Source organism: Actinia tenebrosa, unplaced genomic scaffold, assembly GCF_029948245.1.
Source record: "Actinia tenebrosa isolate PJP-AT-01 unplaced genomic scaffold, QUT_ActTen_1.0 PGA_scaffold0__85_contigs__length_37466705, whole genome shotgun sequence".
Classification (NCBI taxonomy): Eukaryota; Metazoa; Cnidaria; class Anthozoa; order Actiniaria; family Actiniidae; genus Actinia; species Actinia tenebrosa.
The window spans coordinates 3,612,092-3,624,710 of NW_028292569.1; the positions used below are offsets into that span (position 1 = coordinate 3,612,092).

The 12,619-nt window shown below is 38.0% G+C and overlaps 2 protein-coding genes and 1 long non-coding RNA gene across 3 annotated transcripts; 1 reads left to right on the forward strand and 2 right to left on the reverse strand.

Annotated features, from left to right (window-relative positions):
* Positions 1–394: 394 nt before the first annotated feature.
* Positions 395–2,563, forward strand: LOC148913262 (uncharacterized). The gene is made up of 2 exons (XR_016121094.1): positions 395–781; positions 1,214–2,563. It is a non-coding gene; the product is annotated as an uncharacterized LOC148913262 (long non-coding RNA).
* Positions 2,564–3,744: 1,181 nt separating this feature from the next.
* LOC116304714 (uncharacterized) lies at positions 3,745–8,049 on the reverse strand. The gene is made up of 4 exons (XM_031714487.2): positions 7,885–8,049; positions 5,277–6,087; positions 4,399–4,725; positions 3,745–4,110 (listed from the first exon to the last, which is right to left on the reverse strand). The coding sequence occupies exons 1-4, from the start codon at positions 7,888–7,890 to the stop codon at positions 3,899–3,901; spliced, it is 1,356 nt and encodes a 451-aa protein (XP_031570347.2). The 5' UTR covers positions 7,891–8,049; the 3' UTR covers positions 3,745–3,898.
* A 985-nt stretch (positions 8,050–9,034) lies between these two features.
* LOC116304710 (uncharacterized) lies at positions 9,035–12,530 on the reverse strand. The gene is made up of 4 exons (XM_089038162.1): positions 12,263–12,530; positions 10,988–11,789; positions 10,140–10,460; positions 9,035–9,559 (listed from the first exon to the last, which is right to left on the reverse strand). Exons 1-4 carry the CDS (start codon positions 12,266–12,268, stop codon positions 9,354–9,356), a joined length of 1,335 nt encoding a protein of 444 aa, XP_088894288.1. The 5' UTR covers positions 12,269–12,530; the 3' UTR covers positions 9,035–9,353.
* Between the last annotated feature and the right edge of the window lie 89 nt (positions 12,531–12,619).

Sequence of the window (12,619 nt, forward strand, 5' to 3'; positions counted from 1 at the left end):
GGCTTGTAAATAAAGAACACATGCAAATATAGTTGATTTTTTAGTAGCCAAATATGCTTATGAACAGTCTGATCCATTCTTTTCGGGGAAAAGATATTTGATAGAGGTATTTATGGCATATATACAATATGTCAAACCAGAAACTGAAAATTAGACATGTGGTGCTCGCCTTTAGCTCAGAATTGGAAAACAACAGATCCAATTCTCACCAGTCTGTTTCAGCTGCTCGGTTTGACTTCACCGCGCGCACATCGGTAAAAGTGGGTCCAGCTCTGGCCTAGCCAATCACAATGAAAACCACTTCATATCAAAGAGATAAATACTTGTAATTGTTACCAAAACATTTTTTCGTCATTTTAACAATTATTCTCAATAATAATTTGACCGGCCCCTTTAAAAATCGTTCCTCCAGGAACGATGACGTATTGGTTGCTATGGAAATGTTTTTTTTGAGTATCATAGAAAAAAAGCATTAAAACAATGCTTATTATACATCAGCCAATCATATTGCAAGTTTCTAGAATCGTCGCTTGTGATTGGCTAGAACTAAAGCTCTCTATGCTTCGAGTGAAGACAGATTCAAAAGGGCGTCTTCTAGTAAGTGAGCATGTGCATGATTTACAGGATAACAATCAGCAGAAATGATACTAAATTCTATCAGTGATCGACTCCGAAAGTGATATAGATATTGAAGCTAGAGGTATTTCGAGTGGAGAAGAGTTTGAATTAGAGCTTGAATTGCTTGGAGAAAGCGATGAAGAAGCAGAAGCAAGCCGGTGAGGTGAGGATCGCTAAATTTGTATTCGTGACTCGACCTAGCATTACGAGCAAAATATAAATTTTTCAGAATGTTTTTACGGCTATATTGATAAAAACGAAATACCATAGGATTTTTTTATTTAATAAAGTGTATTTGAATGATTTTTTGTGTTATTTTGAAGCATTTTCTTGAGCTTTTGATCATATGATATTTTGGTCCAAATAAATTAATAAATTCATAAGTATTTAAAATATTGATTTGAAGTTTTCAGAGGACATACATTATATAATATACTATCAATTTGCTTTGAACATTTTTGATTTATGGCTGCATGTTGTGAGTTATGTTCAGTTGTATTCAGATTCTACATGTATTACGGGATGTTATTATAGTCATTAATAACTAAAAATATATTGAATATACCATGAATCTCCATACATTTCCTTATAACAGGACACCACAGAAACCAAGCTTGGGCTACCTGTGATCAAATAGGGAGATCAAACTAAGCAAGTTTTAAAAAGTAACACGTGTTTTAGTATCTTTAGAAAAACCGCTTTACTTGTTGGTTTATCGTATCGGCATTATTTATGTGTGTTTAGGATATACTGTAGGCTTTACCAATATTTAGAATTAACTATACAATTGGGTGTATTTTATAAAATAGGTTATCAATTCTTAACTCACTGCGGAAGCATGAAAACCCAAGTTAACTAATAACATTTTTGTATAAGGAATAAAGGAATTTTTATATCTATATATAAAAAAAACAGCTATAAATATTTTTTTAAGTTTTATAATCAAATGGCGTCAAATTCGTGTAGAAACGAAATATTTCGTTACCAGGCTACCCCGAGAAAAGGCTCATCTGGTTTGCTATTAGGGTTTCATGGTGAAGTTATCTTATCAAATATTCAACAAATCTGTTCCAAATTCTTGATGCGGCCGTGAAGTGAAACGAAGAGGATGCAACATGGCTTCCGCGAGTAAAACAATCATTGATTGAAGACTTTATTTAATGGGGGTGACACGTGACAGTAATTTTGTTAACTGATTAACTTGTAGCCCTCCAGTTTTTTTTTCTTTTTTTTTTTTCATTGGGAAGTAACCTCTTCATTATGACGAAGCTTGATTATCTTTCATCATGGCCGCTGATAAGAATACACCTCCTTTTACTTTGTTTGTGATGTTTTTCTCTTTAATTGGATTCATACTATTTTAATTGTTTTTCTCAAGTTAAAGGAAAAGTTGTACTCAAGGGAATGAGTGATACAAAAATGGGAAAACATGTCAACCAAAGTAAAAGCCTAATACACAAAAAAAATTTTAATGTGCATTAAATTCAAGAAACTAAAACATAAAACCTGATGAAGAAATAGAAAACGCGCGCGCGTGCTGTGTGCAGTCATAAAGCACGTTCTCCCAACCAATAGACTTAATCGGCTAACGTGTTGCTATGTACGTTACCACCCAATTCAAACCTTCTGGGACTAAGTTTCATTGTTCGTCATATCTTGGTTTCAGAGTTGAATTCGTAGAGACAAACGCTTCTATTCCCAGAAGGTTTGAATTGGGTGGTAACATACATAGCAACACGTTAGCCGATTAGGTCTATCAGAACGCTAAATTTATAACAGTTATTTTATAATAGTAGATAACTTTTGGAATAAATAATCTTTAAAAAATAGTGATCAGTAAGACTAACTGCATATAAAAGACGACGACGTCTCTTTATTATGAGGTTAAAATTGTATGCATGGGATTAACTGATGATGCACGATTAAACTTATGGCTGCAATGTAAGATTTAGTTTTCCTTTACTGTTTCGTTTCCGGGATTTGAATCCCTTTTGGTCTTCCAAGGGAGCTTTCCTTTCTCAAATGACTGTAATTTGAATATTCATTTTCTTGGATTACAATCAATCCCGCAAATTCTTAAAAGGTAATTTATTTTATGCCAAGACTTAAAATCGTGTACGTATGGCTAGTACACCAGTTGCGCATATGATGCATACCGCTGTTTTTTAAGACCACAGACTCATTTCCGACAGGCTTAGCCTCGTTTATAACTCAGCTATTCACAGATACCATTAAAAGTTCGGGGGATTTCAAAACCGTCTTGCTCTCAAGTTTATCTGCTTGAAGAATGACTTTCGAGATTTTTTCTTTTTGTTTTTGTTTTTATTGATTTAAAATAACCAGGACCATACTTCCAGACATCGAGTGCTGAACCGTCGTATGGACTTACGCCTATGCTGGAGATTTCGACCCAAACACCGCTATCCCGGAAGGAATTACAGACTGATCAGGAAGCTCGGCAAAAGCCTAAGGGAGAGGTTAGTCGGACCCTAGACCATAGATGATTAACCCCTTGCTATGACCAACAGACCCAGTCAGTCACTCGTTTCGTCGATGGGTAATCACCCACTGTGACCCTTTACCATGTGGGATGCGATTTGAAAAACTACCCGAGATGCAAACTCGTGATATGATGTTATTTAGAGATTATGATTATTTAGAGACTTTAAACATCCATTCAATTGGTTAGGAAATAGAAAAGGGAAAAATGGAACGAGCTATTATACTAATAATAACATGCAACTAAAGAAGTTAAACTGCGCGCATGCGTTCTAGAGGAAACCATCATACTGCAAACATAACCAGTCAGCCTATTTTTCAAGCCATTTCACGGGATTTAATAAGAAAACTAGTTGTATTCCTAAAAGTACCTTTTAAATCTTTATCCTTTTCAAACTACTTCATTCATCGTCACATTCAGTGTTTTAAAGGCTTTCTTGGTGTTGGTACTAATATCCCTCAACATTCCTCCCACCTCAATGGAATCTCCACAAACAAGGTTTTTGTGTTGCCTGGTTATACATGGTTGTGCTGACGTCGGGTGTTCAATAGTTGATTGGTTGCTTTAAGGAATTATGTCAAGGCTAGGGCTAAAATCCTAAGACAACGAAAAAGCAGAGACAAACATAATTTTCATATTTTTAATCTATTTTTTTCCTTGAAGTTACGATTTTTAGGCGTGTTTTACCCTTTTCTTTCTGTCCGCCCACTCTATGCTGATTGGCGACATTAGCGTTGTGAAAAAAATGTTACAAATCAGTACACCAAATATATAACTCATTCAAAACATGTCCATGCTTTTAAGTTGGCTTTCGACCATTTTCCTCATGCCCAGTGGAAATTTCGCCGGCACCGATGGCTCCTCCCAAGCATCAGCTAAAGCTTTCAATGTCAAGATATCTTCCTCGCGTAGTTCTTTCAGCACATTCTTAACGGTCACTTCTTTCCATTTGTACTTGCGTTGTAAGATATCCAAAAACACTTCAATGGATGCTGAAAAAAAGAATTACAATTAGAGTTAATGAAAATGCGATGTTATGCTAGACAGCGTTCCTTGCGACTAGTGACGCAGTCATTTGTCATTGGAAACAAGTGTAGTGCGCATGCTCTGAACGATAACGATCTCTCCTCGAAGCCAGATCTTGGTCATGCATATTGTGCATGTTACGTGAAGGGCTGAAATAACGATCTCTCCTCGAACCCATATCTTTGTCATGCACATTGTGCATGTTATGTGAATGGCAGAAATAGCCATGTCACTTTGTATCATTTAAAACTCACCCGTGGACACTATCTTTATGTCAGTAGGAGCACCAATATCCGCGTTTTCCAGAGCTTTCTCGATTTCATCCATCTCTTTATTCTTTCTTTGCTGTTTTGCTATCTTTACGTAACGCTCAGCAGTCAGGATTGCAAAATGCAAGATGTTGAAGATTTCCAGCTCAGTTTCAACATTAGGTCCAGGGTTATTTGGACAGTAGTTGGCAACAAAGAAAGTATGCCTGCGAGAGCTTCCTGTAGCAGCTGAAGCCGACTCGAGAGCATTGTCACGGTCCTCTTGGGTGTGAAGGGTGTCTCTGTGCGTCACTACAGTCACTGGAGACAATCCTGGAACCAGAGAATAATTCACCCAGTTATTTGTCTAAAAATTTAGAGGGACAAATGTGTCTGATACTGGTGTAACTATTGCCGCAGGCGTTTGAGATGCCCGAAGCCTGTGCCCTTTTCAACCCGTGCGGCCTTAAACAGAGAACGATTTTGTGACGTGATCATGCACTCTCGATTCCAGAGTACTGTCATTGTTAGTGCGCGTTCTCAACGAACACTATGACGCCTTGCATACGCGGTGAGAATGACAGGGCTCTGCGCTCTAGAGTGGGAACCACAACCAAACAACAAACAAAGTTTTGAACTAGAGCATCCTGACAGAAAGTCCGAGTACTATTAGCATTGAGAGTGGTCCATTTTCAACTAGAGCATCCTGACAGAAAGTCCGAGTACTAATAGCATTGAGAGTGGTCCATTCTCAACTAGAGCATCCTGACAGGCAGCCCGAGTAATAACAGTATTGAGAGTGGTCCATTCTCAACTAGAGCATCCTGACAGGCAGCCCGAGTAATAATAGTATTGAGAATGGTCCATTCTTATTCTATGTATACCTCTTGGTCTTAGGATTTGTCGCACAGGGTTCAGATAAGTCCTCAACTCTCCTTTCGTCAGACGAGGATCATTAGCCTTCACCACTAGTATAATCCCATGGAGCCAATCGCTGAACGGGGTATCTGCATTAGCAACATTGTATTCCTTTTCATCACCCTTTCTTGAGATCACATCTCCGGGCTTCAGTCTGCCATACAAAATATCACTGAACTCGCCTCCTTCCTGTGCATTATAGTGGAAAAAACCTCTGGTATCTACTAGATTGGTGAACATATCGGTGAGAAAATCCTCTAGGATGATAGTTCCCTCGCCTCCTGACGTTCCAATGGTAACCGGTCCTTTATCAACTTGCTTGACAGCCCTGACGCAAGTGTTGATAAAGCAGCTCTTGCCGGATCCTGTAGGTCCAAAGACACCAATGCGAAGCTTCTTCACATCACTTATGTCCAAACCACGGAAGCTTGCTAAGTTTGTCTTCTCACCAAACTTGTAAGCAAATAAACCTTTTCGTTTGGACGTCGCTTGTTCTTCAAGATCTATTTGCCTGATTCTTTCTTCTTGTTCTTTTCGTTCTTCTTCCAATTTTACTAGTCTTTCGGCTAGTTCTTCCTCTTGTTGTGTCTTCAAAAACTCTTGCCTTGCCCTATATGCAGCTTCTAGCTTTTCTTTCTCGATTCTTCTTTTTTCAGCGATTTCTCTTTGGTGGCGCTCATTTCTAAGGCGGCTCTCCTCACTCGCTCTTTCTTCTTCCCGTCGTTCTGCAGTGTGGTCAACATAATTGTACCGAGTTTCGGTTTTACTTTCTCCGCTCTGACATGAAAAAAAGTCGAGAAAATGTATTTGATCTATGCACTATTACTGGTTTAAAAATAACAAAAGACACTACGGTGCATGGCCATGTTGGATGATATAACAAAATAGAAAAATCTTACAATACAAGATTTTCATCTAATAATAATTTCTATAAAAAACAAGTAAGAACAAATTATGGTAAATTTACATTTAATTTTAGTATTTCTAAAATCTGGGAAACAATACCCAAATCAATCAAAAGTCTTCCTTATTCATCCTTCAAACAGATGTATAAGGAATTCTTACTCAGTAATCAATAACAATATATATATTTATATTTAATTATTTAATTTATCTCCTTTTTGCTATAGAGGAAAATTTATACTGTTGAATTTAATATTATAGTCTTTTGAATTGTAGTCTTTTTCTTTTTCTTTTTCTGACCCTAAATGAAAATTACGACAGCCAACTAGAAAGCTTAGCTCCTTTGGCTGTCGTACACTTACACCTATTATATTGTTAATTATATTAAAAATTCTAAATATTATTCAACTACATATATTCTTGTAATGCTATTATATAAAATTGAAAAAAACAGTGTAAATAAACTGAAATTGAATTGAATTGAATTGAGACTAATCACGAATCTATGTTAATAGACCGATCCCGGCTATGCTTCAGTGTCCACCCAACTACGGGGTAGTTTTCCCAATGGAATACAGAATTTCTGACCAACAAACTCAAATTCATAGGATATTTTAGCAGTTATAGAGTTATGTACCTTTAGAATGCATTTATTATAAGACAGAAATTTACAATTTTTATCAAAGACACATTTTAGCTTGTCCGACATAGCAACAGTAACTAGGGAGGTAGAACAATAAATGCGGGATCGGTGTATTCATCCAACATGGCGGCTATGAAAACACCCGGCAATGTTTTGTACAAAATATACCACCATGCATTTTGTTCGGTATCAAGCTCAGAAAGGTTAGATTATTGTTATTTAGGTTTGTATCTTGATGCTCCTTTGTGCTGTATAGGCCTCTCTTTTTGGCACTCTCCCCTTCCCTCTTCCCCTCCTCCTCTCCCCCCTCCCCCTCCCCCCACTGCCTGACCCCTGACTATCGCATTACTATTCTAAATACTCCTAATGATATGCGAAAATGAAATAACTCAAAATAATCGATCATTAGCACTACTGCATATTTATGTGCACGTGAATAACGCCACGGATTGGCTATAAAAGCGCCTCGAGTAAATACACTCATTCTTGCTTAGTTTTGCCAGCGGAACGAGCTGGACTGACGGCCCACCCACCCACCCATGGGTCCACGTGGGTCGTAGTTGACAGCACCCCTAAGCCAAGCTGTTCCAGCTTGGCTTAGACCGCTGGTTAATATTTCATCCCATCTCTTATATCAACTGAGCATGAATGGGAGTATGTGGAATAGGTTACTATTTCATTACAAAATTATGAAAAATTCAGTTCTATTTTTTCAGCAAACAATGACTTGAATTTGAAAAGGAACTGAAATACTTTCGATTTCATAAGTTTAGTTTTTCCGGCTTTCAAGAAGTATTTATATTTGGCTTCACTTAGAATTTTCGTTCTTGAAAAAGGTAGCTAAAGGTCAGTCCAAAACGTCTGTGGTAGAATCGAAACGAAATATAGGACTAAACTATCCTCAGTATTATCATAAAAAATACGCCAAGAATAAAAACACTGAGTCAGGCGGATTTCTTGTCAAAGATACAAGTAAAAGCTTGGCTTGAAAAATATTACAAAATGCTGGTATGTTTTAGCGGACTTACCCCCATAACTGAGTAGAATTGTCGAACGACTAACACTCCAAAGTCTGTGGAATAAATAAGGTAGCTTCTTCAGCAACTGAACTGTAAAGGCGAAAGACTAAAGCCCAACATGTGAGGGGAAAAACCCCGGCTATGTAATGAAATATAGCAAAAGTATACTACTGGTTTTTAAGAAATGTTTGCTTGTCACGCTGTCACGTAAACCGTTTCCAAGAAATATTATGTAATAGGGGAATACCCTTGAGGAATTGAGCAATATGATTGGCTGCGAGATCACGAGATTCGTGCAATGCATTAATTAGTTTTTCTAGATCAGGGGGTGTAACATTTAGGTATTTTGTTGACCCATCTATTACATGAACCCCCGCAGACTATACAATATTTAAGTTATTTTAGCTACAGATATCCTAAGAATTAGGTTACGACTGGAATTTAGGACTTTGAGCCATGTTATTGGCCACACTTTTTTATCTAGCAACATTTCTCTTCAAAATGTTTTATCTTTTGCGCCCATCCCTTTTTCCTGGAAGAGAGATGAACACGTTGTATTCTTGGAAATGCTTGACAAACGCGTCACGCTGTAGAGCAGTTCCAAGAAAGCTAAAGATAGCAGGGTAATCCCCGAATTCAAAAGCGTGCTCGGGATTGGTTTAATATGACCTTGCTGGCTGAGGTGAACTGTGGATGGCTTGTAAATAAAGAACACATGCAAATATAGTTGATTTTTTAGTAGCCAAATATGCTTATGAACAGTCTGATCCATTCTTTTAGGGAAAAAGATATTCGATAGAAGTAATTAGTGGCATATATACGATATGTCAAACCAGAAACTGAAAATTAAACATGTGGTTTTCGCCTTTAGTTCAGAATTGGAAAACAACAGATCCAATTCTCACAAGTCTGTTTCAGCTGCTCGGTTTGACTTCACCGCGCGCACATCGGTAAAAGTGGGTTCAGCTCTGGACTAGCCAATCACAATGAAAACCGCTTCATGAAAACAAGATAAATACTTGTAATCGTTAACAAAACATTTTTTCGTCATTTTAAAGATTATTGTCAATAATAATTTGAAAATAATTATTTCATTACTAATTTTAAATATTTGCTTATAGACCAATATGTTAATTTTCAAAGAATTCAATGATAATGCTTTAGTTAGAGTGATTTATTTTATTTGGCCCGTGAAAAGATAGTAATCATCATCATCATCACCATCATCATCACCATCACCATCATAATTCTTCACGCAAGGAGGGTCATATATAAGGCCGTCATACTATTTGCCAATGATGATACATAGTAATATACATGCACTAATTCCATCGTTTCGCTTGCTTTACTTTCACTGTTAGTTACTTATTATACAACTTCGTATCACGGATTACGTAACATTACTCTGCTGAAATATATCATGAATACATGTACCTTAAATTTTGTTTAAAATATATATATTTCATAACTATAATGAATCAAATCATCAGCATCTTTTTCAGAGCTGCTTCCACGGTTTTGCTCCAGTAGAGAGGGAACTCACAATGGATATCAGTCCAACAAGAAGCGAGGATGTCTAGAGTCTTAACGTCCTGTTCATTCAAGGTCTTGAGTAGAGAATGTAAAGTTTCTTCTGGCCATTCGTACTTAGATTTCATAGCACCCAGAAATACGTCCACTGGAGCTGTAGAAAGACATGAAAGAAAAGAAAGGGTTGATGGTATAAATTTCCATCCATCCATCCATCCATCCATCCATCCATCCATCCATCCATCCATCCATCCATCCATCCATCCATCCATCCATCCCTCCCTCCCTCCCTCCCTCCCTCCCTCCCTCCCTATTTCCCTCCCTCCGTCCATCCATCCGTCCGTCCGTCCCTCCCTCCATCCATCCTTCCATCCATCCATCCATCCATCCATTCTTCATTCCTTATTTCCTTTTATCCACCCAGGCATCCATTCATTTCGTTTATAACGTTTTATAATACACTCAACGAAATTGCTCGTTTCTGATTGGACAAGAGGAGTACGATTAAATCCCAAATTGTACTCTGTAGAGTCCTAATTAAGTTGTTCAATTTTGTAGAGTGTATCATAAACAAAACATCGCACAATCTTCTCGTACAATTCTGAATTTATAGATACTCGTGATGTTTTGAAATTTCTTTCAAAACTTTCAAAACCTTCAAAACATCACTTGTAACTATAAATTCCGAATTGTACTCGAGATCGTGCGACTACCTATACAAACATATCACTTACCTTCTGTTACTATTGCATGAGGTTTTCTGGTCATTTTACTATCTAACGCCTTCTTAATTTCTACTTCAATCTTTTCGTTCCTCCTTTGCTTAGCGTTCGCAACGTACTTTTCAGAGTTAAACAAAGCAACGCGAAGAATTTCAAAGATTTCCAGCTCAGTTTCAACATTAGGTCCAGGGTTATTTGGACAGTAGTTGGCAACAAAGAAAGTATGGCTACGAGAGCTTCCTGTAGCAGCTGAAGCTGACTCGAGAGCATTGTCACACTCCTCTTGGGTGTGAAGGGTGTCTCTGTGCGTCACTACAGCCACTGGAGACAATCCTGGCAAAAAGAAGTATCATTTTTATTATGAGTATTTAATATAAAATGAAGCATCTGTGAAATTATATAGGAGTTTAAAATCGTATTTTCAACTCAGTCGTGACTTACAAGGCATCAAAATTTAGGCCATGTAGGAAGGAACAAGTTAAAGTGAGCGACCGCAATATGCAGCTTGTGCATCTCTATATATTCATTCTGGACACAATGAGCTCAGCATTAATTTGATGATAATAAGTCAAAGGCTTTGGAAAACTAGATTTTTACAGCAAAAGACCTGGTCATATTTTTGCAATAACGCCCTGCGTCTTGTCATCTGGTCATATATGGCCTTTATATATAGCGGCTGCCAGAGGCGCCTTCACATGCTTTCAGTTCGACCCAGTTAAGCTGCGCTACTGCTGTACTTTGCGGTGATAATAAGCGATAACAAGTTTTTTTGTTTATTGGGAGGATAGGGGAGCAAACGTTAAGCCAATATTCGTGCCAGTAATTTGTATTTGAGAATCTTTAGAAACCCAACGACTTACCTACAGAATGAAGGATTTCCCTCATTGGCTTAAGATACATTTCAAGAGATCCATTCCTCAGCCTCACATCATTGGCCTTGACTACCAGGACGACACCATGCAACCATTCCTCAAGAGGGGCTTCTTCTGAACCTTCGTTATATATCTGTTTAATTCTCTGCCGTCCAATGGGATCCCCAGACTTGATCCTTCCATACATTATATCTGTCATCTCTCTACCCTCGTGATGATCATAGCTGAAGAACCCTCTAGTATCAACAAGTCTGAAGAACATTTGAGAGAGATAGTCCTCGAGAACGATGGTGCCTTCTGACCCTGACGTTGCTATGGGAACTGATCCTTTATCTGTCTGCAGAACTGCACGCTCACAAGTATTGATAAAACAGCTCTTGCCAGACCCCGTGGGGCCAAACACTCCGATACGAAGCTTACTCAGATTCAAACTTCGAACGTTTTGGAATTTAGTCCTGTTTCCTAGTTTGTAGTTAAATAGTGCTGAGCGTTCCTCTGCTGCTTTTGTTTCTAGTTCTATTTTTTTCTGTCGTTCTCGCTCTAAACGTTCCTGTTCTAGAATAAGACTCAATTCTTCCGCACGTCTTATCTCGTCTTGCTCCGCTAGGTAGCATTGTCGTTCAAATTCAATTCGGTCTTCTCTTTCTTTCTCGATTCTTCGTCGTTCTTCTGCTTCTATTCGTCGTCTTTCCTCTGCAAGTCGTCTTTCTTCAGCCTCTCGATTAAATTCGAGGATTTGTGCGGTAGTATCGACAAAGTTAAAACGGGTTTCGACTCTGCTTTCGCCACCCTTTGAGATAAATAAATAAATATAGCAACCACGTTTAACACTTTTCATGATATTGCAAGCCAGATGACCTATAAAGAATGAAGCTTGGCTTGGACCCGGGGTTTGGAGCGAGCAATCACTGATTAAGAATGGCAAGAGAGGTCAGAATACCACAGGTTTGCCCCTCTATCCCACCAAGAGTCTTAAACCTAAAAATAGAAGTTTTCTCTAGGTAAAAATAATCCGTCATGACCCACAAGGACGCAGTGACCCCTTCGAATAAAATAAACTGTTCGCTACGCTAAATAATTTAAAAAAAACTGCTACGCTAAATAATTTAGTAATATTGTTAAATGTTCAATATATTTGGATCCGCTGTAATTATGGTAAATGGTTGCAAAGAAAGATGGTCTGCCATTTTCTCATGCGTTACCTTTTGCAACATTTTCAGTGAATCAGTTTTGTGTTTTGTATAACCGATATAATTAACTCACCCCCATTTGGTAGAATTCTAAGTTTTTCGACAAAGTCCACTTTTGGAAGCAGTGGAGAAGTTCTTGTCTCTCGGCTGATCATGAAGTCCTCTTTATTAAGGCCTCGGTGCTGTGGATACTTAATGCTACATCATACAAAATATCCCTGAAACCCGATGAAGGTTGAGTCATGCATAAATTATCTTAGAACGAAATCGATTGTTATTCAAGTTTACGGAATTAGGGAAAATTCCCCTATCTTTGAGTTTGTTTTTCTAGGAAACTACGGATGTCAGCAGCTTCTTGGAAACAAGTCAAAACCGGTTTCCAAGTCCGGGGGGCTGTTGATCAACATTTCGTTTTTGTCACGCGTCACGT